At 41.7% G+C, this 25,551-nt stretch overlaps 1 protein-coding gene across 1 annotated transcript in view; it reads right to left on the reverse strand.

Annotated features, from left to right (window-relative positions):
* Positions 1–2,297: 2,297 nt before the first annotated feature.
* The window catches only part of si:ch211-196i2.1 (collagen alpha-1(XI) chain), a 36,442-nt gene continuing 13,188 nt past the window's right edge, over positions 2,298–25,551 (reverse strand). The window contains exons 17-44 of the mRNA XM_041960675.1: positions 25,008–25,061; positions 24,507–24,560; positions 24,272–24,379; positions 23,305–23,358; positions 23,083–23,209; positions 22,678–22,731; positions 22,408–22,461; positions 21,779–21,832; positions 17,474–17,527; positions 17,094–17,201; positions 16,903–16,956; positions 16,722–16,775; positions 16,450–16,503; positions 15,847–15,900; positions 15,636–15,689; positions 15,491–15,544; positions 15,234–15,287; positions 13,612–13,665; positions 9,818–9,871; positions 9,642–9,695; positions 9,022–9,039; positions 8,666–8,719; positions 8,300–8,362; positions 7,940–8,105; positions 6,730–6,839; positions 3,064–3,144; positions 2,683–2,865; positions 2,298–2,447 (exon numbers count right to left, since the gene is read on the reverse strand). Coding sequence (XP_041816609.1) covers positions 2,298–2,447; positions 2,683–2,865; positions 3,064–3,144; positions 6,730–6,839; positions 7,940–8,105; positions 8,300–8,362; positions 8,666–8,719; positions 9,022–9,039; positions 9,642–9,695; positions 9,818–9,871; positions 13,612–13,665; positions 15,234–15,287; positions 15,491–15,544; positions 15,636–15,689; positions 15,847–15,900; positions 16,450–16,503; positions 16,722–16,775; positions 16,903–16,956; positions 17,094–17,201; positions 17,474–17,527; positions 21,779–21,832; positions 22,408–22,461; positions 22,678–22,731; positions 23,083–23,209; positions 23,305–23,358; positions 24,272–24,379; positions 24,507–24,560; positions 25,008–25,061 — 2,086 coding nt within the window. The remainder of the gene's footprint in view (positions 2,448–2,682; positions 2,866–3,063; positions 3,145–6,729; positions 6,840–7,939; positions 8,106–8,299; positions 8,363–8,665; positions 8,720–9,021; positions 9,040–9,641; positions 9,696–9,817; positions 9,872–13,611; positions 13,666–15,233; positions 15,288–15,490; positions 15,545–15,635; positions 15,690–15,846; positions 15,901–16,449; positions 16,504–16,721; positions 16,776–16,902; positions 16,957–17,093; positions 17,202–17,473; positions 17,528–21,778; positions 21,833–22,407; positions 22,462–22,677; positions 22,732–23,082; positions 23,210–23,304; positions 23,359–24,271; positions 24,380–24,506; positions 24,561–25,007; positions 25,062–25,551) is intronic.

Genomic DNA, 25,551 nt, shown 5'->3' on the forward strand with positions numbered 1-25,551 from the left:
GTACACTTCCCTGTTATAAAGGAGTGAGTGGCATGCCTCAGCCTCATGAACACCTTGTATTTGTACTAAAGCAAGAAAATGAAGTCTTGGGATTTCCAGCTGCAGAGCTGCTGTTTTGGCTGAGCTGGTACACTACGCCTTTACCACAAACTCCCTGAGATCTCACTCAAATGAATCCCCAACTCCCTGCAGACTGTACACCACACTGCTCATCAGTCACTGCCCACTGCCTCTGTGACATTAACACCAAATCCTGATTCTGCTGAGAAGCTACGAGGCTTGCTTCTTTCCTCTGGACCCAAGCACTTCTCAGATTGAATGAAGTAGAAATTCAGGTTGACAGCAATAACTCAATGCTAAGTGGATGGTAATAGGCACTTATTTTTCATCAGGGGGCCAAAGAAGCTCTGCAGGTTCAGGGTATTACTTTTGCACTTTCTCCACAGCCCAACTTGATCTTTACAGTACAGTAAAATAAATTACAGTATTGCTCTGGGAGAAAAGAGGTGGATCTTTAAGCTCTGGCTGCTTAACTTCAGTCTTTGGTCGACATGAGAATAACAGAAAAAATAGAGAATCTCTTCAAAATGTGCAAATTTATCATGTCTATTGTTAAAACATATAATCCAATGTAAACTGACGTATGTGTTTTGTTTGGAAGGCAAAACTTTCCCCCTATTTTCCCCTGCATTTACAGTTAGATATGTTGATTATTCGTTTTAATGTATGTCCTACATTTTGATTTGACCCTGTTTGTGAGTAGGTGATGCAGGCTGTGGCTATTTAAGATGCTGCTTATTGTATTTGAATGCTCTTTAATTGATTTTTTGAGAACAGTATGCAGGAGTTCACCACTTTAAAGGGCAAGGCTGGCATTATTGTAATGTTTTCTTATTGTCACCAAATCTCATGAAAATAGAAAAACAACAATGCTTTAGTCCGTCTCTCAATACTTTCCAATTTACCTGCCCTGTCTGAGAGAGCTCTTTCCCAAGCCCTCTGGGTCCCCCTGAAAATTCAAAGCTTTTAAACACAAATCATTTCATAATGTTTTAATTTGTAAAAAAGACTCGGCCATATCTGGAACAGCTGTAGTTATTAGCAAATGTTACTCAACAGGAGTAAATAGTGCATTTGTTGGGGACTATTTTCAGCTGCGGATTAATAAACATTTGGTGCTCTTCCAAGTGTTTCTGGCAGCAGGACGGTGGATGTGTGATTGAGTCAAAATAAACTACACTGTGTGTGTTCATGGTAATGAAGGAACATGTCAACCTGTGTAACTATTCGGCTTAGTGATGTGTTTTTAATAGCGTTTGGACAACAGCGGAGCTCTGTGGCACAGAGCAAGAAGATACATATATCAGGCTCTGGATACAAACACAATACTTGTTGGTAGGACTGATTCATTATTGGGTTTGGTCTTCTCATGGATGCATCCTTTAACATTTCTAATAGCAACATTTCTGAGGGCCTTGTTTTAATGCTAAACTACAAAACTGACCAACAAAATGTGGAAAAAGCAGCTTCAGTGCCCATGTGTACGTAGATAATCAATTAAATGTATCATACCTGAGACGTAAAAACATATAATTAAATGAAACTGTAAAAACAATAAGCAATGTTTTGTAACAAAATGAGGAAATGCGGTCTTGCAGTTGACAACAGACAGCACCAAGTATGCATCAGACAATATGACTGTCGCCCTCTATTGTTTTTCAGATTAAATAAATGTTGGCCTTTCAAATGAGACTTGATCAGCACCTTTAGTAAAGTGACACATCTGAGTTCACTTACAGTATTAAAGCAATGGATTTACAGTGAGAGAGTTTACTGGCCTGGTCACATATGGCCAATGGGACGACAGTAGCTGTGTCCCCATGCAGAACACATTGTTAAGAGGTCAGTTAGGACAGTCTGACTTTTATATACACAATGGACAGGCTATGACATAAGCCCAAAATACATAACAAAAATCAAACAGATAAAAACCCCATTGTATATAAAGGATAAAAGACGTACATTTTTAAATTATTCAATACAAGATAAATGTCTCTGTAAACAAAACTGACTTCTCCATGACAAAAGCCCGGGGATGCATGTGTCCTCTCAAATTCATTAACACGGAGTCACTTAACTTGAGAGATCGAATCCCACGAAACAAGAGAAAAAGGAAGAAGCATCTTCAGAAATTGGAAGAGCTGTTCCAGTTTATCCTCTTGGCGTCCACGATTTGAACAGAGGTTTGTGTCCTGGACCCGTGAGTCTTCCGGGACGACGTGGCTCTCTGGTATCACCTAGCTGAAACACACAGGTCCGACAGCGAAGCCAAACTGGTGTGTGAAGTTGTCCCCTCCCATCACTGCTATGTCTCTGAGAGGAAGAAGCTGGAGGTCCTCAAACTCAAATACAGACTCCCGAGGCCCAGAAACGCTCTCCTCTCCAGGCTGACACATGGGAAACAGATTGCATATTTTTTTTTACATTTAACTGCTATTTAATTTAGTAGAAAATATTTATCAAATAAATATAATAAGGAAGTTAAAAGAAGTTGAACGATGCTCACTCTTGGCAGGCCAGCTAAGATTTCTCCTCAACAGATTTTACAGCAGCATGAACTGCACTTCCTCAAACCTCTGAAGAGCACAGTGGGAAAGGAAGCTTGGAAGACTTTTTACATACCACACAATCTTTAAGTGCTCCGAGGTAACTTTGCTTCCTTGTGTCAGTGAGGAATTTCACGTCTCTGTCGGTCTGGCCCAGCCTGTGTCCTGGATGGCAGGAGTAGGTCACCTTCTGCATGGCAGCGCTGCTGTGCAACCTCAGAAAACGCATCTGCACCACATTAGCACCTGGATAGTAAAACTGGTAAGAAAGGAATAAAAATGTTACACATTAACAATCTGAGCTGGTGTATTTAGCCTCTTTTATCGCATTGTTTTAGTTTTATGGCACATAACACAGAATATGGTTTTAATTGGTATACTAATCTGTGCTTTGAGCTAAAATCCCAAATAGAGAAATGCTTCGCTTTGGTTGTTCCCTTCAGAGGGACTCACTCACCTGAAACCCCTGCTCCAGCCTGCTGAGCCACTGAAAAGATCCTTCCTCAGAAAATTCTTCAATCCACACTTTCATGGCCAGCTGCAGGCAGAGAAAAGAAGGCAAATCTAAATGCAAGTCCTGCTTTCATATAAGAGACTAGTGAAGGTCAGTGGCGTTCAGATAGCTGCTGATGAGCTCCGGATTAGCATGCAGCTCATGCATGAACCAGAGGTAAATTGGCTACCTCACTACAAGATGCATCCACCTCACGCTGCTGAGACCAATTCATATTGGTCTTTGGTTGAGTGAGTCAATTCTTAATGTATTATTGACTGAATAAGAGTGGAAGAGGTGATAGAGGTGCGTTTTCATCCAGACGGCAGTACAGTATAACATGAATGATAACACCTGTGTCCTAATCGTCCTGATGTCCTTTGGATGAATGTCGTGTCTCATTTAGCCACACATTAATCCCCTCCTCCCCACAGGGAGGACACATTTTTCACTTACAAAGCTGAATTTGCAGAATACCGTTGCTTGCTTTTTATGATTTTGATAAAGCAAATAAGTTACCAAATCCTTAAAAAAAATCAGTCAACACCTCTTTATTTAAAAAGGTTAAGATGAACAGTTAGTCGTCTTTTTGACTTCTAATAATTGCTTTTGGTTAATAAATATATAAAGATTTTACCTTTATTCTGCTTTATTACAGTATAATTGGGTTTATTAATAGGTTTTATTAGTTTTATTTACTCAGGATGGATACATAACTCTCCTTTATCAGAGAGTCCAACATGACAGCACAATGCTAAAATAAGACTATGTAACTATCACTGTGGCCACAACTGGCAATTACAAGATAATGGCAAAGAATAGTGTAGCACAAGTTGGGAAGACTCATGAATTTAGTGTCCTGACTCAGCAATATCACTTTGCTAACTAGTTAAGAGCGAAGCTAATTAGTTAAGATTAGCCACCATAAGCTACTGGTCACACCAGACTAAGTAAGGCTGTAGCGGTAAAACCGATAAGCACAAAAACTTGACCAAGGGCGTGTCTTATGACTTTTACATTTCACTTTTCATCTGTCAGGGGAGGAATGTGTTACCTACTTAAAAGTTTTCACACTACACAAATCGACACAGAGCCTTAATTCACTGAAGGAGGGAGAATGAAGAGACTGAATCACAATGGGGCTGCTTGGTGAGGACGATTTAAAACGACCCCAACGCAGCTTGAGACCCAAGCCTGCTGTGGGTGAGTGACTTCATGTCATCTTTGTTTAGCTTCAGCCAGACCTGGCTACGATTCTCTGCCTAAGCCGTCAAAAAGCGCCACTTCGCTAGCAAAGGTGCAGGGTATTTCTAGACTACACAGCAGAGGTGACTCCACAGGCCTTTCGTAGGGTGAGGATGATGCTGACAGATGCCGGATGCCAAGCTCCATGTCGAGCACAACTCAGCACAAAAGTTTTCAATATCACACTTTTATGTTTCAGGAAAAGATAACTGCTAAGAGATGGTCTTAGTGATGCAGTGGGACAATACAGTGCACATATTTGCGCATATAGCCAATTCTTTGTGTCCATACTTGTATGTAGTACTGTATACATATGCTGCATACCTGTCCAAGTCGATCTTTTTCTCTAAGAGACTCATACAAGAACTACTGAACAGAGGCTAGTCAAGGGCAGCACGGGCCTCCCAAGTCTATCAGTCCACATTTTCTTCCAAGGCTAGGTGTGTTCATACATGTAATCCGATATGTAAGTCTACACCACTTGAATTCAAGTTTCTGACTACTGACCCTGGTAGAAGATTCATGTTAGTCACAGGCAGCATGAACTCAATGTTGTTGACACTGTTGCAAACTATAACTGCCCTGATTTCTTTTGTAAAGTTTTTGATCTTGTTCTCATCCTCTTACGGAATGATCATCCACTAAAGCAACCGCAGTCTTAAAATCAGTGACTGTATTAAACAACTTCATAAATTCAATGAATCTGGTTGATGTCTGGAGACACCAACAGCCCTCAAACTGAGAGTATTCATTCTTCTCGTTGGTTCATTGCAGTTATACCTGGAAAGATTACTTTCTTTTGGATTCCAGGTACATATGCAACATGCTTCAGTCACCATATCATAACCTTAGTAAGCAGATGAGTATTCTCTTGTGAAAAATGAAACAGACACATTGTACTTTGTGATAAAGCAGATAGATGGCTTTCACAACAAATGTTTACTGGCTGACAGGGCAATTCGCTCCACGTCTGGGCATATCCTGAACAAACAAATTATAGGCCAATGGAAAAATGCACACAACTGCACTCCAAAATTACAGATATTCTTTAATCGATTAAAACGGTCAACTGTCTGTGCCGAGGACTGTCAGTGCATTCACTCTTGAAGAAATCAAGCCACATTAAAACCTTTTTTGATGTTTGTCTGTTTTCATTTATTCAATCTTCCTCCTACTCACCTTTTCCACTACTTACTGGCAAGAAACCAGTGTTTGCCCAACTCTGACATCTTACCCAGGAAGCATGCCTTCTAGGAATGCATGTCTCACTCTCTTTTAAGAGGATATCTCCTCTAAGTATCTCAAGGATGCACGGGGTAAGGAAATTGGTTGGGGGAAGGGGTTAAGGAGAATTAAGGATTGTTCTGCTAATACTAGACAGCTCATATAATTTAAAATTCTGCACCTATGCACTATTCAAAGGTCAAGCTGTATATGATTTACCTCTCCGTCTCCCGTAACTGTGCCAAATGTAAGGCGGAGGATGGGACTTTAACTCAGTTCTTCTGGTCATACCCCAAATTACATAAGTTCTGGGAGGAGATATTTCAGTGGTATTTCCCAATACCTGGGAGGCCAGACATCCCTGACTGCAATTCTGCTACACTGGGCTGTTCTGCATACTGCTTTCAACTGAGAAAACATTGAGCACCTCACTCTTACTCCAACTTGTTATTTATTTATTGTTTCTTGTTACTGACTGTTCTTGATTTCCTCTGGCTCCTGATTACTCTGCTGGACATTTTGCAGCAGAGCAGTTGCTTCTGCCCATCTTATTTTGGTATACATGCACAATAAACAAACCCGAAATACAAATATACAACATGTGTCATGTATTTTATCATTCTACAACTATTGCTATTTTTTCCGAGATGAATATATGGCTGATCTTGGGTTTGGCTTTGATATGCTGTATTTACTTTAGACAATAAAAATGGGTTAAGACATGTAACATGTTTATATCAGCCATTGAAAGTTCATTGTCTAACTCTAGGTTATGGTATGGTGTTTTTCTGATTTGCAATCACTATCATTGAATTGTGTTGCATCAGTCCTGAAAAACTGGGCTGTAGGGTGTTTGTGCATGTGTGTGTGTGCGTGTGTGCGTGGGTGCGTGCGTGTGTGTGGGTGGGGGTGTGAGAGTGTGTGTGTGCACATGGTTGACAGTGGACCTCAGTCATAAAGTCAGTGAATCCAATGACTTTGTAAGTGATACTGTAGCCAAACTGAAACTAAATTTTCCTTTAAGGTGTCATCACTGCTGAAGTCTCAGTCATCACTACGAAAGTGTGTGAGCTGACTGACAATTCATCAAATCGAGATTCAGGTCGCCATTGATCCAGAGGTGCAATTTCCTGTGGCCTTTCTCTGCTGATGTCTTCATACCTGAGAGTCTCGAGGATGAAGGCAGGTCTGTTTTGATGTGGGAGAGAAGCTGCAGTAGGCCAGCAGAGCGTCGGCGGGGCTGCCCTGGTTGGGGTCAATGTAATACATTCCTGCAGAGAAAGGTTCGCAAGAGCTCAATAAGATCTACAGGGATTAAAGTGCAGGGCTCCACACTGACAGACACACCAGAGCAATGCTGGAAACACAACCACTCCAACATTGTGGAAGGTACCATAGAAATATTAGAGATGATCAAGTGTAAGAAGATGTTTTCAATATACTGTATATGTATTACTATTCCTAATTTTGTTCAGGACAAATAGATTTAAGCAACCATAATTGAAAGTAGCTGAAATAGCAGTTACAATAGGAGAGGGGAAAGACGTTTTCAGTTTAAATGTAAAAAATGAATGAGGTTGAGGTGCCAATTCAATTGTAAGTGCTGTGCACTGCACACCGCACTTTCACACCTACACCTCCACCTCCACCTGCACCTTCTGTGTACTTAACTTTTAAGTACACACACATACTTAACTAAATTATATGCATTTAAGTATATTGGCACATTTCATTTCATTGGCATATTTTATTGTTTACTGTTAATATACATTTTAGTATATTTCAGCTGCTGTCGGTACATTTCACTATGTATATTTTATTCTGCTTATATATTTTATTCTGTTGGCACATTTCACTTCCATATTTTATTGTTTCATTGTGTATTCATTTACGAATATTTTTATTGCATGTTGGTTTATTTTATTGTAGTTATCTTAATTTTATTCTTTCTTATCTTTCTTATTATCTGTTTCTAACATGGTTGCAATGAAAATTTCATTGACATGTCATGCTCAATGACAATAAAGACTCTTGAATCTTGAATCTTGAGTGAAACTGAAGTTAACCACTGAATTTTAAAACATATAGCGGACGATCATCTGCCAAGAAAATTAGGTTCTGTATGTGTGTGTGTGTGTGTGTGTGTGTGTGAAACTCAGGAAAAAAACAAAATAAACTGAGTGATATAGTATTTCGTAGCTAAATGTTGGCGAAGGAATTTATTCATTTATTATGTCAGAGTTTTAAAAAGTTCACATGGAAGATGATGCACACATGCATCAAAGGGGGAAGTGTCCAGAAGTGAAGCTAACTCAGTGATTCCAAAAATAACTGTTGTGGTTTTACTGTTTGCATTGTTCGGGGGACTGACCGCTGCTGTATTCAGGGTGACAGAGCCAGAGCTCCAGACAGGTGGTGGCAGGATGCTCCTTGCTGCCATCAGGAGGATCCACCAGCAGCCGAAGCTCCTGCTGCAAAGAATCTAGCAGAGTCTGGATCAGAGGATAGTTGGGCTTATCGGACACATACATCAGGTCCTGGACGTGGAAAGAGAATGAAAAAGCAAAACAAAAAACTTGGCTTTTAGATAATTGGATATTTGCGGAGGCGTGTAAGCTAAGTGGTTTTTTTTTTCATTTCTGGACTGTTTATGTTGACATATGCCAAATGCTTTTGTAATTGTACCTGCGTTCAACAACTACTATAATAGGACAATGAATGAATCACGTGCCTTAAGCTGAGTCAACGTCATGTTCAGAGACTTTCCTGGGGGTCCAGGAACCCCAGGTGGACCCTAAAACACAAAGAAGATGCACAAATTGGGTATGCACTACAAAATTACCAACATTAGATACAGATTTTGAAAAGCTTGCCATCAAAAAGTGAATTTTGAAGTGAAAGAAGTTTGTCTCTTCAGTAAAAATGCACACTATACACTTGGATTCGTGGAACAACTGAGTGACGAGGCAATGATATAACATGTCATTAACTCAAAACAATGTGATGTTCAACTAATAAGGGCATTGAAATATAGTGCTGAATTACAGCATACAGAGTTTGTTTCATCCTCTGTTGTATAACATTGTTGTAAACTTACAGGGAGCCCCCTCCTGCCGGGCAGACCAGGCAAACCTTGGTAGCCTTTCAAACCCTGCAGAGAAAAAGAAAATGTGATAAGCACGACATACAACTCTGTAGTGTTTTGCATGGCAATACCACCCCATTAACTATAAAACACACTCATATGGAAAGAAAGACTGCTGCAAAATCCCATTACATTCTAACGCCACCTCCATAGTGTGACAGCGCTATGATTACATGTGCCCTCAACATTAACCAGAGCGATGCTGACGCAAAGAATCTTGCAGGGTGTGTGCTTCAGATAATGGTGAGTAAGAGCTGAAGGGAGTTTGATCGGTCAGGACAATAGCGCTTGAGTTGACGATATCATACCTTTAATCCAAACAAGCCCTGCAACAGAGGAGAGTAAAGGAGAACAGGATATTAGTATGATTTTCTAGTGTGAAGTGGATTTATCAACAAAGAGCCACGGAGAGCTTTTATCTGCTGCATTAAGAACCCATCAGCCACAGCTTCGCAGATTTTATAACCCAAGTCAATGGATTTTTTTTCCCCTAAGACACAGAGGGTTGAACGCAATCATTATGTGCTGCTGAACTGTGAATGATTCAACAGACTGGCAGCTGAAGAAAAGATTAGTTGGCTGACAGATAACCACTTTGCAGGAAGGACTGGAGTTATTATAAAACAATAACATTTCCATCACACGTTCCACTTCGGTGCTGAGTCCATTTTTCAGACACAATCTGGATAAAAGCATCCGAGTGACAGATGAGCTGCTTGAATTCAAAATATAAAATATCCCAGACAAAAAGTGAGAAAATGCATCGCCTGAATACACTTTGTACATCCAAAGGGAATTTCAAACGCAGCTGCAAAGTTCTTTCCAGAAAAGAAAGCGAAGACGCAAACTACAACATAAAAGCCAAACTGAAAAACAAAATAACATCTAGAAACATGATCAGCGATAAATCTCTGTACATGTTACTTACAGGCAGTCCTGGCATCCCTGGTGTACCCCTCGGTCCTGGTAGACCAATATTTCCCTTAAAAGAGAGAGAGAGGGAGAGAGAGAGAGGAGAAGCACACATTTTTCAAAGTTAGACATCATACAAATATTGTTTCTGTTCAAATGTGGAAGACAAACCACTATCTCAATTTTGTGTACCTGCTCTCCCTTCAGGCCAAGTGGACCTGGCAACCCAACAGGGCCACGAATACCCTGAAAAAAAAGGAAAAAAAAAGGGAAAGACATAAATTTCCCAGTGGCTCACTCACAAGAAAAATTTCAATACATATCCATAAGACCAATATACATATACATCGTAACAAAACACGTAGTTAGTGTTAGTGTGTGTGTGTGAATGTGTGTGTGTGTTAGGATGATACTCTTATCGCCTGATTCGATACTATCATGATACTTGTGTTATCGGTGCCGATTTGATATGTATTGCGATTCTTAACTATAGAAATTCTACGCACGTGTTGTGAGCAGATGTTGCAACATATTGTGATTTTTGTTTGCTTTGTAACTCTACACCATGTGAAGAAGTCGAACCAAACGCTGCTAGAGACTCCATATCATCTTCATACTTCCAAAAACAAGGCACATCACATACCAGTCAAGTTTTCTCGGTTCTAGCTCAGCACAATAACTGCTATACTGCATTTAAAAGTGGTCAATAAAATCCTTGTTTTTTGTAAACTGCTAGTGCCACAAGAAAATAAGATGTTAGGTCAAAATGAATGGAGCTCCTTAAAACTGCACACGGCACATATGTGACACTTTAAATGAACATCCATCACATATGAAACTGAGTTTGAAGACAGTCATTTAAAAACCCTGGACTTCACTACGAACAAAAGTGGTAAATAAATGAATAAAAAAGTTTTATCTTGTATATCATATATCATAGATAGAATATAGATATTGTGGATAGATAGATATAATTTGATAGACACACAGACTTCAAATGTGCCTCTCCACCTACACACCTGAAAAATGTCTCCACCTAGTGGTAGCTGTATTCTTGACATTCTTATTCCACTGGGAATTAGGAGTTTTGACCCTTTGAGGTTGCTGTAGCTGGTCACTGTGGCGTGTTTGTAAGACAGCAGGAACAACCAGTGCTCACAATCAGATCTCTACATCCAGTCAGCTTGAGGTAACGACCATCTTCACACAGACCCCGTTTAAAACTTGTACCAACTCCTTATATCATCTTCAATTTATTGATTGGTTTAAATATTGATTCTGACTGTGGAAATCCATCACGCTCCAAGTTCATTGTCTTGATAACAAAGGCCTTATAACTCCGTTCAACCACATGGTTAAGGATGCCTAACCTAATTTCCTCCACAGAACGCAACCCTAAAGTCCTGTCTGACACCACCATCGTCATTTCAGCACCGACTGACGTGCCCATTTTTCTAATCAGGACTGCAGTCACCATCTCTCTGTATTTGTGGATAAGATTAGAGATCCCCTCTTCTACTCCCTTTTTTGCTTGTCCAATTCAGCCATCAATTTTGGACTGTTTCTCTACTTCCTAGCAAGTCCTCATTGATCAGGCAGCCAGCATGAAGCCTTCCTCAAGCTCTGTAGATATATTTCACCATTGTCCATGCTTAAGAATGTACCTGGGTCAATTCCTCCAGGCCTGGTCTCTAATATAAATAGCTCCCTGCAATCTGGTGGTGTCCCGGTTTATTTTAAACATGCAGTTGTTCAGCCTCTTCTGAATATGTCTACACTTGATCAACCCCTTTCCAAAAACTACAGGTCTATTTCTAATTCTCAGTAGGCGGCTCTAATCCATTATTCAAAAGCTGTGGTGCGCATTGTGCGCTGATTTGTGATTATGAATACGACCTGGACTTTTAACTGTAATTCCTCCAAACCCCTCTCAGATTACAGCTTGATGTCCAGTACCTTTCTTATGTAAGTTTTTTTTTTCCTCAGGGGATTTCACTATTTGCATGCATGATTGTATTTTGCTTGTTTTGCTTCTACATATTCTACAGTGCATATACAATTTAAACAGACTGTTTTCATCTAACCATCCTAAACCAGAGTCCACACTATTTTGTTCACCTCTCAATTTCCTACCACGTGCAAGTTGCCAATTTCTGACATTCTGGAATTGTGCTGTGAAAGTTGCACACACACTGCACAGGGGAAAATGTCTGAATGATGATTAAGCAGCAAGTATGTAAACTCGCACACACACTTGCAGGCACGCACACACACACAAACAAAAATGACACTCGAATATTCGTTCTAAAAAACACCATTCGAACCCTTCGAATATCAGCTTTTGCGCATTAAGGCCCTAAGAGGGCAAACCAATATAAGACATGGACACACTGACACAAGAGAGACATTCTACTCGTATAATATTTCAGCATAAAGAAGATGTAAAAGATGTAAATACCTACACAGAAAATAAATGAAATAATGTCTTATAGCATGTTGTTGAATTATTCACTGGTATCAGCTTGACCTACGTTTCATTTCAATCAAAGTGACACGGGGGAGTTTCTAATCTGTGCTGGTCTATGTGTCCCAGAAGATTTCAACGTTAAGTTCATAACGTTAGGGTCACATCCAACATACGTTCTGTTTACACCGTTCTCTCATAATTTCATCGAAAATAGCACGGTAAGAACTTTTCTCCATAGTAAGGAACAAGGTCATACTTGTACCAATGTTTAAACCACACCAACAGATGGAAAACCTTGTTCTAATATGTGTGGGGGCCTGCATGGACATTTGGAACACCTGGGGCTGAGCTGGTTTGTAATGAATGAAGTCAGTCGCCAATGTTATCATGACGTCTCTAACCTGGATGAAATCAAACCCAGCCTATAGGCATTTCACACGAAAGTGATGAACTCAAAAAGCATCTGTACTATTACATACAGTACTAATCATAATATTAATTATTGACGTATCCATAGTTCTCTTCCAAATTTTAACATTCACTTAATAAGCCAACTGCATTACATTTATTTGAGACCTTAGAAAACTGCCTTTGTTGCCCCCAAATCTGTAACTATATCCTCTACCACTCGATCTTCTCCTTCTGTGTTGTCTCCCTGTTCTTCAGTTTTATTGCAGTTTCAGAGCCTGACCGAGAGTCTCCATCACAATAGTAACTCACCCTCCCTCCTGCCTGTGTACAGAGGAGGCGCTGACTGAGATTACTCATGCATGCATGGGAAGAAATTACAACATAATAGATTTGTGTATTTCTCTTATTTCCTCCCGATGGCCTGAATGATTTGTCAGCTAATGCGATGCAGCCCCGAGTAGGCTGCACGACATGCAAGGGATTAGTTTGCCTCTGCGTATCTCCGAATGGTGAAATAGTTAATAGCTCATATTGTGTTAGGAAAGAGATGTAGGAGTTATACTTTAAACTTGAGTCAAATAATAAAACAATTTGAATTTTAACCAGGGTTTGGAACTGTTTCAGAATAAATCGGTCATGACCTTGTGCATGCCGATGCCCCTAAATTCCACCTGGCGCACAACGTCCATGTTTTGTCTTACAGAGCGGATTGTTGCCATTCTAGACAATGTGTGCGATTCCACTGGGCTCTGCGGAGAACACGTGTCTTTTTTTGACAGAGCTGACAGATTTTGCAACACAGGAAGTCAGACAAGGGAACGGTGTAGAGAATCCAGTAAATTTTCAAAATAAAACACTGGCAGCTGGTTATTTTACATGTGCACTTGATTGTGAAATATTTTTCAGACAACATGCCTGATATACAATATTTTTGGTGATTATTTTTACTCCTTAACAGTAAATATTGGTACAGTAATGTTAGTAACATTGCTGGCTGCTTGGCCATCACACGTACACTCAGGTGCCACCCAGACATTGCTATTCTTCATTTTGCAGATCATTATTTGTTTTTCTTATTATCTCCTTATTGAATGTCAGCAGCTCCTACCTTCGTGCCATCACCTCCAGGTGGTCCAGGCAAGCCCATGTCTCCTTTCTCACCCTGAGGACAAAAACAGTGTGAGCTATGAGCCTGAGCGCGACAACAGCTCGGTATTAACAGGATTACACATCAAGTTCAGTTGTGTGCCACTGTCATGAAGCAGGGGAGAGAATGGAAGCATCCACCGTTGCTTTTGAAATATGTGACCAGTCTTATTTATTGGTTGCAGGTAATGGTCCTTGGCTGTTTTTTCTCACACTTTTTCAATTTTCACCCATGTATTAGTTATGATGCTGTTATGAGCCCATAGCTGCTGCAAGTTACACCTCACAGATTTCACTGAAAAGTTGAATTACTGCTCTATAATGAGCTATAATATTTGACACCTACAATAAAACAAACAAAAAAAGAACTCATTTATCTTATTTTATGTCTTTCTTTTATTATGGAGGTGAGCCTGTGTTTGGTCTTGTGTATGTGTGTACAATATATGAAAAACCTATTTTATTGCAGTGTTTATACCATCACTGAATCCTCTTAACCGGTTGGTAGGGGTCACGAGTGATCAACAACTGCTTCACTTTACCATCTGACACACCAGTTGTGACCCGCAGCCCGGCTCTGACTACATCCAAATCTGTATGTTCGCATAAATCATCCACCCACCTCCTGCCTGAAGTAATTATTGCACCAACATGGACGTGTATTGCTTTTTACGTTATGTCGCGTGGCGACAGCTTTCCGGATGGTTTCTTTATTGTGTGCTGTATTGATGTATGAGTGTTTTCTTTAACGATCTGCTTTAATGATCAGGGAGGCTGCTTTCAGTCATTTCAAACATTTGTCCATGCGTGCGGTCTGACACCGCAGCAAATATCACGGCACATAGAAGCAGCAAAAACTGTCGTCATGAGAAGAATTGAACTTTCAGCTTCTGAAACATTTTTTCAGCTCTGATGGAGCTCAGGACACAGCGCCTCTCTTCATGGGGAGCCGCACTTACCGTTTCTGCTGTGGGCGGGGTCACTGTTGGTAATGTAATAAATATTTCAATTCCCTCATTATGGAATGAGTCATAATTAAAATTTTTATGATCTAGTCCGCCTGATTAATGAATGGTGCATGCGGGTGTAATTGTGACCCTTGCATCACTGCCTGGCATAGATCTGCACTCTGAGCGCACTCTGCTAGTGAGTCTCTTTGAATGTCATCTTTTCCTGGGGGGAGTAATCTGTATGTGTACATGTACACTGCTGTGTGTGCCTATGCATATATGTATTTGTATATATATATATATATATATATATATATATATATATATATATATATATATATATATATATATATATATATATATATATATATATATATACATATATACACAGTGGATTAAAAAAAAAGAATCAACACACTACTCAATGAAAAATCTTCAATTATCTTGAGAGAGTAAAGGTACACTACACCTACATTTGAAGCTTTTGAGCAACTTTCAGAGGTACATCAGTTAAAGTTGTTAAAACCACTATTTTACACAAAACAAAATGAAACTAGCCTCATTTTAACAAACTGAATCCAGAGAGATCCAGTGTTCACTGAATCAGTGTCAGGTTTTATGAATTCGTGTTTACCTCGTTCCCCTTTTCACCCGGATCCCCCAGATCTCCTCGCAAGCCCGGGATTCCCTTGGTGACAAAAGTAAAAGAAATAAATGAAGTGCATATCAACTGACTGACTGATCAAATGCACTTTCATGGTGGATTTCATTACTTTGCTAACCTCTTCGCCAGATGGCTGAATAGGCAATGTCAGAACACTGCCGAAATGTTCTCCTGTCACATAAAAAAACTGATGAATGGGTGTTAAGTGAAGAAATAAAGTGACTTACAATAAGCCCCGGCCACCCGGGGAGGCCAACCTGTCCTGTGTCTCCCTTTTCACCCTGAATTACAAAACAAATGTACTGTTGGCTCATACATCAGAATTAAACCAGATGTACACAAAGCCTGGGGTCTTGTTTTTACACATCCCACCTTTGGTCCTCTGTCTCCTCGGGTCCCTCTGACTCCGGCCTTACCACGTTTCCCCTGTGGACGAGTTCGCCATGTTTTTCAATGAGGCACATGAAAACAAGGGGGGATACACCTGAAACAACCTAATGTGTTATGTATGAATCTGTTCATGCAGTGGCTTTCGCAATGTCTCCATTCCCACTTCTACAAAAGTGAAACAGAGAGCCCTTACCCTCCTTCCAATGTGACCCGTCTTCCCGGACGATCCATTCTTACCATCGTCTCCCTGTAGGAGTAAGCCACAAACTGATGAGTGATGAGGCCACCGAGTATCTTCGTGGACAACCTCTACGGAGACACTTAGCAGCTGCAGTCTTTTTTTTGTGTTGCAGTTTGTAAAAAGACAAAAAGACTGTTGTTGCTGTTTCCACGTTTATGTCGACTGTATGAGGAGAACAACTACTAAATTACACCGCGTCACAGAGAGTTTTATAATAAGACTGATACCAATGTCATGCAACAAGGAGCAACTCTCTATCTAACTCTTGGGAAGAAAATGAATAAATATATTTCTAAAAATATCTTAATTACACAGACATTATCCTTTAAGTTGTTGTGTTTCAATGATGATGTGTTGTAAGTGTTTCAATGATTTCTTCAATTTAGGGACATTACTGTGTCCTCAAAAGAAGCTCTAAAATGGACCAAATGGTTTCTATTTTAAATATGTTGAACTTGAGATGCTTCGGTAAACTAGAATGTGCAAAAGATGTTTTAAATGACATTATTAGGATGGATAATGACAACGAATCACTGTAGAACATGAGGGTCTTACCTTCTGCCCTTTTATGCCCTGGTTTCCCTCAGGTCCTGGTCTTCCTAGCACTCCCTGCAAAGCAGCAGTTTTTCATCATTTTGTTATTAAGATAAGTGGCTGGCCGACACACACACACACACACACACACACACACACACACACAATGATTTGATTGTTTGCTTTAATCTCAGTAATTAATCACTAGCACACCAGTGGTGTAATAATAAACCAGGCAAAATATGACTTCATCATCCACAGTGTTTTTGTGTTGTACGTATCCACACACTTACAGGAGCCCCTGTGGGACCTGGGGGACCCTGGGGTCCCACCTCTCCAGGAGGCCCCTGAAAATAAGAAGGGAAAGGCACAGAAAACAACATTAGAGTTGTTAAGGGAGAAAAGCAATATTCTGTAGTAGTATTTAACATTAGGATGAATGCTCATGCTCCTCAGCAGAGGTTTAGTTTTCACCTCAAACCCTGGCAGAGCCGGAGGACCTCGGATTCCTGGCAGACCATCATCACCCTGCACAGGCAATTCATCATTCAGGTAGTTGAGTATGGATTTGTATTAAAATGCATTCATCGATAAGGTGCAGCACCATGCACTCATGCACTTGTAAATGCCTTACAGTGGACATATACATATAACATGAAACTAACCGGTTCCCCTGGTGGACCTGGAGTTCCTGGCTCTCCCTTCAGTCCCTGTGGCCCTGGTTCCCCTTTAGCTCCCGTGTCTCCTTGAGGTCCAACTTGTCCTACTGGACCCTGTCATGCAGATATCACAGAAATGTCCTTTGTATCCTTTTGATGACCACCAAAACTGAAATGCCACTGTAATTAGTTCAGTTTGTCTCTGAATCTCCTTCAGTGCTGCTCTCACATGAACACTTAATCTACTGATGTTTGCTGTGACACGACAAAAGGAGATCACGTATTTAAAAAGGTTGCTTCCATTAGCAACACAGGAAGCAACAAACACAGGCGACCAAACCAAATCCAGTGAACAACTGGATTTGGTGATGCTTGAGGATACTTACAGGTGCTCCCAGCCCCCCTGTGTCTCCTCTGACACCACGCGCACCGCTTATTCCCTATGTGCAGAACAAACAGAGAGCAAATGGCTTTCATCATATACAGTGATCTGCATTAATATCCACCCCCCTTGGACATTTCTACCTCTCAGCGTGGTACAACCTGGAATTCTAATAATTTTATTGGGCTTTTTGCCATTTGATTAACACAGCTTGCACAGTGCTTTGAAGATGCAAAATATGCAGCTGGTGTGATCCAACTGCAAGATGGTCTCTAGTTCATCTCTCGCCAGTAATGACACATTCTACATTCATGACGAACCGTGTTTAATGTCATACTTTCCTTTAAGCAACCAAGGGAATATTTCAGCAAAACACAAATGTGTGTCAGGTTGAATAAATTTGGCACAGTTCACAGGCTTAGCCTAACTCACACTCTCCTGTCATCTTCCATTGTAAAAGATATACTGCTTTGGCATCTCAGTCAGTGTGATTCCATCACAGGCTTTCTAGTTTTAATCAATGTCTTAGAGTAGACTGGAATGATTGAAATTGAGTTGCAGTCACACACTGACTGCAAATCAATGCGGGCTACAGCTGTGAAGTAGGTGGTGGCCTAGCCATATTTGAACTGTGCCTTCATTTGGGTCTCAACTACACACCTGTGAATCTTGCATGGTTGAGACACTATCGCATTGACAAAATCTGTCCACAGAGAGTGGTAAGACATGCAACAAAGGTCACTGGCTGGAGCCGGTGACGTCGTTATGTGGCATGCGTTGCACCCTAATGATGATTTACTGGTGTTCCGTGAGATATTCAAAGCTTGGGATCTATTTCTTTCTATATAACCTAGCCCTGCTTTGTACCCTGACCAGATGAGCTTCTTGGTGTTCGTGATTCAGTTTGTTTAGTCTCTAACAAACTGAACTGAACTGAGCAGATGTGTTTATATTGAGACTAAATTGCACACAGGTGTTTAGTTAATTTAAACACAAGATACTTGTGCTCAAAAAGAGGATTCATTCTCAGTGAAGAACCTTGGAGCTCTAATCTGCCTCTATACCTGCCAAAGAGCAGTGATTCCTAACACGTCTCTGGGGGTCATCAGGTGGAAACCTCCCTTCAACAGTGTTTCGCCTACTTAGTCCCACTACACCTCCAGGAGGTTAGGCAGTGAACTCCGGCGTCCCAGAGTCACCCCCCCTAGTGCCAGTTCACACTGCTCCTACACAATCCAAACAGCACCGCCACGTTCAACTGACCCAGAGATGCTCCAGGTAGTGGCCAGTACCGATGCTACCATTTAACTATTGCTAATGCTACTGCTAACCGCTAGGAAGAACAGAAGAAGACAATACAGTTCCGATGCTACCATTTAGCTAATGTTATGTGCTAACCGCTACCTGCTAAGAGGAACAGAAGAAGACAATAACGCTAGATTCACCTATACTATTAATGTTAATTGCTAGCTACCAATACTAACTGCTAAGATACTATCATACTCTCACCGCTTTAGCTATTGTTAGCTGCTACAATGCTACCACAGGCCTAGATGCCACATAACTGCCACGTAACTGCCGATTGCCACACTACCATCATCTACCCCTGCCTCTCACCAACTGCACCAAGAAAAAGCGGGGTGGGAATACAAACCCTGGTTCGGGTAGGGGATAGAAAATAAAGAGGTAGAGTCAAAAGATGAAAGTAGGGATTGGATACAGACCCTTGTTCGGGTAGGGGGTGGAAAATTTAGAAGGTGCTGAAGGTGGAGGCCTAAACCACAGACTAGATTTAACAGCCTCTTCTAACATTTCCTTCAAGAAGCAGCAAACCCTACCATTTCCTTCAAAAAGCAAACAGAGCAGGAAAACAAACCCTAACATTTCCTTCAAGAAGCAGACAAAACAGGAAAACAACCAAAAAGATCAAAAAACAAGCCAACTCTGTGTCTTACCACGCAAACTCACCTGAACAGGCCGCATGGTCCCAAAGAGAGACTCTAGCTGGCCACACCCCCACCTTATCTAAACTTCCTGGTTCTCTTCCTATTGGCAGAGCGAGAAGATGGGGCGGGGAAAGCAGAGCAGAGGAGAGGTGTCTTGTTCAGACTTTAACCTCTTCTCTTGCCGGGTTAGGCATGCATGTCCTCTGCCTGCCCCCCCACTGTCCCTATTTCACCCCCCAACTACTATTATTTCTCCTGATCCATATCCACTGACTAGACCTAGCAGCCTCATCTGACATCTCCCTCACTGTCTTTCTTAAATTTTGCCCATGCACTCCCAGCTCCCTCAACAGTGAAACAGCTGACCCTGCAACAAAACCTCTACACCCCACTTCAACCGGACAGACCCTGGTCTTCCATCCCCTCTGCTCAGATTCTGTCTTTAAATCTGCATACTTAGTCTTCTTCCTTTCATAAGCTGCCTCCACTGAATTTTCCCAAGGGACTGTTAACTCAATAAAATACACAGTCTTTTTACTCATGGACCATAAGACAATGTCTGGCCTCAGATTACTATAAACTATTTCCTGGGGCACAACTAGCTGTCCTCCCAAGTCGACCTGCATTTGCCAATCATCAGCCCCTACCAGGCAGCCACCTCCCTGCTTTCTCCCTGACTTAGCAGCTCTATTTTTCTCCCCCTCTCGAACAAACTGCACATCTAACCTCTCCTTTCTAGAACTTCCAGAATTCACCTGCTTCCTTCTCTCCTCAATGCCTGCGGCTAAGCTTCTCAGCACCTGATTATGCCGCCATGTATACCGGCCTTGTGATAAGCTAATTCTACAACCTGACAAAATGTGCTTTAAACTTGCTGTACCTGAGCAGAGTGGGCACGATTGATCGCCCTGTACCCAGAGACTTAGGTTCTGCGGGGTTGGCAACACATCGTATGTCGCCCCTATCAGAAATTTAATACGGCCTTCCTCCATATTCCACAGGTCCCTCCAACTAAGTTTCCTCTTCTCAACACCTTCCCAATTCAACCATTGTCCCTGTTTGGCTTGACCAACTGCTTTTGCCCCTCTTAACAACTCCTCCTGCCTACGCACCTGTTCCACTACAAGCTTTCTTTTCTCCTTTAGACCTGCTTTATTCCACACTGGTTTGCCTGGGCCAAGCCCCAAGCCTCCCCGGCCAAATTGAACATTTCCTACTATTTCTGCATGCCTAAGAGCTGCCTCTGCCTCCTGCACTGCTGCCCTTGGGTTCCATTTCCTCCCCCCAGAAGGATTCGGAACCACATTGCTAACTAACATGTCCTTACTCCCAGATAATAAAAGTTCTGTCCTAACCTTAGTGCATTTAAACTCCTCTGTTAGACTGGATACTGGCAGCTGAAGCATTCCTTTCCCATACAAAGCTACATTGCTTAAGCACCTGGGAGCACCCAACCATTTTCTAATATAAGAGCTAACTAGCCTTTCCATTCTCTCTGCTACAGATAATGGGACTTCATATACTGACATTGGCCACATTAACCTAGGATACAAGCCAAACTGCAAGCACCACAACCTCAGTTTTCCTGGGAGCCCTGATTTATCTATTCTCTCCAGCCCTTCTGCAACATCCTTTCTAAATTGCACAACCTGTTCAACATCATTCAGGTCCACATTGTACCACCGTCCTAGACTCTTAACTGATTTCTCCCTAATTGTTGGGATTTCCTCACCATCTATAGCAAACTTTCTATCACTTACTTTCCCTCTGTATATTGAAATACTCCTTGACTTACTAGGCTTAATCTTCATACTAGCCCACTTGAGATTCTGATTGACTTTATCTAACAACCTCCTTGTACATGGCACTGTTGAAGTTAGCAGTGTCATATCATCCATATAAGCCCTAATTGGTGGAAGACGCATTCCATTCTGCCGTCTCTCTCCACCTACGACCCACTTGGAAGCCCTAATAATTACCTCCATAGCCATTGTGAAAGCTAGCGGGGACACTGTACATCCTGCCATAATACCAACCTTCAATTTAACTAAATATGTGATTTTTGAAGGCAGTTGGTTGCACCTGATCTTAGTTAGGGTTTCACAGAAAAGGGGGTGAATACATGTGCACTCAAAACGTTTCAGATTTTTATTTGTAAATAATTTAGAAAGCCATATTATATTCCCCCTCCACTTCAAAATTATGCACTATTTTGTGCTGGTACATTACATTCAACCCCAGTATAATCTATTTTAATTAAGACAAAATGTAGAAAGGTCCAAAGGGGGTGAGTACCCTTGCAAGTCAATATAACTGCACTGCACACCATGTTGCACAAAAAGTTAAATGGAATTGGCATTTACCTGAGGGCCTCTTAATGCGGCAGGTCCAGTCATTCCCACAGGGCCAGACTCCCCCTGAAGAGATGGATGAAAGGATTTCAATGCCATTCCTGTATATTTATTCTCCCATTTATTCTCATTTAATTGTTTTGATTCAAGCAGAGCACTGCAGGTGATAAAGCGTATTTAGAAAAAGAAGGTATTAGAAAGGGTACAGCATGTGTCTGGCGAGGCGGGGGTCCTGTCTCAGTCAGGTGATTACTGAAAGCCATCAGCAGCTGGACTGCTTGTCCACAGTGAAAACCTGGAGAAGTTACTAAACGTGCACCCTCGTGACCTTCAGCAGAGAGTTGCTCTTTCAGAGGTTTTTGATTCTGCAGTAGAAAGCAAATTCTTTCTTTTTCACTTTACACAAGAGCTAAGTATGAGCTGAGTGAACTTAATATCACGGCTGTCGATTTTCATTCTGCTCTTGTTGAATAAGTGCAAAAAAATGTGCCTTTTCGAAGTTACACCGATCATCATTATGAAATTATTAATTTAGCTAAAGAAAATCTGCTTTGATGTACTTGAATGACACAATTACTGTATAAATCACCAACATTGTGAGCATATAACAGTGTCTTCTTACTGAAGGACAATTATGTTACCTTTAGGCCCTGAGGTCCATCTAGTCCTGGGGGTCCCTGAGGGCCTGTGATTCCCTAAAATAAGCACCAACACACCACAGAGTAGCTGTGAACACTGACATCACTTTGAACATGTGCGGAGACAGGAAAAATGGGTAAAAACACACATCTGTCAGATGGATCAATAAATGTCAATCCCTGGTGTCAACAGTTCAAATAAAGGTTAATTTAAAGGCTGCTGAGATCGGCGTGTCATTGACAGCGTCAATAACATCCTGGCAACAAACTCACCTGTAACCCTGCAAGACCTGCAGGTCCCACTTCACCCGTCAGCCCCGGTTCACCCTGTTCAACAGTATCAGTGGTTGGGGTCACACATACATTACATTCATTTTTCAGCTGCCCACTGTATTTTGTGGACAAACATGACTCAAACATAAGTAAATAGTGCATTCTGGCCTATTTTCAGGGGTGGATTAATACACATTTGGTGCTTTAATGTGTACTTAGCAGGGACAGTGCATGTGTGATTGAGTCAAAATAAACTACAGTCCATGTGTTCACTGGAGTGAAGGAACCCAGTGGTCCTCAAATCCAAACACCTTAGATGTCAGGGTATGTTGTACTGTGTCATTCAAATGTAACGGAAATACCAAACACACAACTATTAGAAAACTGAGGAGTAAAACTGCTCACCAGTAGTCCAATGTGGCCCTTCTCCCCCTTTGGACCCCTTTCGCCATTTTCCCCGAGGTCTCCCCAAGGTCCTTCTCGACCAGACAGACCTAGAGGTCCAACCTCACCCTGCCAAAACCACCAGACTCTGATCAGAACCATCGCTGAGTCAAACCAGCACAGTCACCCTCCTCATCAGACATTCACACATTCCAACAAACTACAGTAAAACAGTATAGCGACCTTGTCCCCTTTGGGTCCAGGATCTCCAGTTTCACCAGGATGCCCGACATCACCCTGCAGAGGATGAATGAACGTGAGTCTGGAGTTGAACAAAAACAATGGTTGAGCAGCAGGAAATATTCTTTTTCACTATGTGGCAGAGAGCGAGATGAGAAGACTGATAGCAGAAGGCGACAGCGTGAAAAATGAAGCTGCATTGTTGTTTCTGTATCTTCTCTCTTGCTGGCACTTTGTTTCTTTTCCCTTTTGTGTTGCTTGTGCTTTAAATTCAAGGCTCAACCCTGAAGCCTCCATGGATGGAAAACTGCGCCCACATTTGACTGTTTCTCAGGCTTTTTACATTCATCGACAAGCTGAAAAACTGTGTTTAAAAGCAGCAATAATGACTTTAAAAATCAATGACACACTCCATTACAACTGCTGGACTCCATAAAGGTTGTTTTTTAAGGTACATTTTCAGGTTATGGAAGGCACATGCCATCAAGCTGAGTGAAGATGCCCTTGTTGAGGGTATCACAGCAGTTACAATCCACACCAGCTCTCTGCTCACCCTGTGAAGTCATCGACATTTGAAAACCCTGAGTTAAGCACTGCCATCATCGAATCATCAAGAACTCTTTAATTTCACGGTTTACGCAGCGGTGATGGCGCTTTAATGCTTTTCACACCATTTTTATACGCATTTCATGGAGAACCTAAAATACTTTGATGCTGACAGTAATCTGTGACACTAACAAGAAATAAAGAAAAGTATGACATGCACATCTGTTTACCATAACTCTGTTTGTGTGGTGCTATAAAGTAAACAGGGTGAAATGGTGATGTGGTGGAGTCCTTAAATTCTTCACTGAATTGGAAAATCACCTCCCGTGGAGCTGCTCTGTCGTTTATGAGACAGCGGTTGAACGTCTGCAATTATTTACTGTGAAGATCATCTTTGTATAGCAGGCAGATACAATGCACCAACCTCTTTGCCCATTGGTCCGGGCGGTCCCTGTAAGCCTTTCGGGCCCTCAAGTCCTCTCTCTCCCGGGAGCCCTGGAGGACCAGGTTTCCCACAAGACCCTGCGTCCCCCTGTCAAACATGGCAACAAAAGAAGGCAGGAAATCAAGCTTCTCGATGCTCGCGCACGCTCGGCTGTTTGTGGTATGAACAGACAGTGATGTAAAGACTCAGGAATTGTGCTGCTGTGATCACTGACCTGGTCTCCTTTCCGTCCAGGTGGGCCTTCACTTCCCGTTTGGCCAGGGAGACCCTGACAAATCGAAAGTCAGAACAATAATCAGCTGACAAGAAAATGTCTTCTGCTGGGGCACATGGAGACGAACACACTGGTGGTGCTCGATCCAAAAACCATGTTCCAAACCTGTCGATCCTTTTTGATAGAGGGTTTTCCCCTCGTCTTATTCACGCTCTTGTCTCTGTTTCTGTCACATATCTTTATTCCTTCAAACACATGAGGAGCATCAGACTGAGCTTCTCCACAACAGCCGACTATAAAATTGTCTGAAGGGTTTTTTTGTCTTTTTTGCTGTCCTACACAGCACTTGTAACTTTTTTTTTAATCCAATTCGTAGCTGTCTTTACAAGAAAGGGAGTGCTAGGACATAAAGCAACATAAAGCAGGTGAAGAAACAACTCATGTGGAAATTGGATATGTAAAAACGTTCCTTTCTTTGCTTTACTGTGAAACTAAACCAACCTGTTGTCCATCTGGTCCTGTGGGGCCCTCATCACCAGGCAGGCCGGGCAAACCCTGGAGGTCACAGCATCGGTTCAGCACTCAACATAAAGGAAGGTTACACAGACCAAACTGGCGACTCTGCATGCACATGCAAACCAAAGAGGCCAGGCGCTGAGCCGAAAGTGAGCAAATAAAGACGCCGCAGGGCCCGCTGAGTCTCCACATGACTCACTTCATGTGATTGTGTCATGTGACTGCATCCTGTGTATATCTGAGATGGCGTCGTGCTCTGATGAAGAGCTGGAAATGTCACTTTGATGCAACAGATAAGTGCAGAGCTCAAGCCTTTTATTTGTCTATTACACAGAGCAAACTCTCAGAATAAAAGACTCGTATTGCACGATCGTTATGTGCGCTGTGGTTTACCTTGTGTCCTTTTTCTCCTGCTGCTCCTAATAATCCGTTGGCACCCTGTAGGCCCTGAGAACATCCAGCAAACATGTGGTCAACAACTTTTTCTTATGTGCCTGGCTTTTATGTCGTGACGACGGGTCGACCAGGT

This window comes from Chelmon rostratus, chromosome 19, assembly GCF_017976325.1.
Source record: "Chelmon rostratus isolate fCheRos1 chromosome 19, fCheRos1.pri, whole genome shotgun sequence".
In the NCBI taxonomy this organism is placed as follows: Eukaryota; Metazoa; Chordata; class Actinopteri; order Chaetodontiformes; family Chaetodontidae; genus Chelmon; species Chelmon rostratus.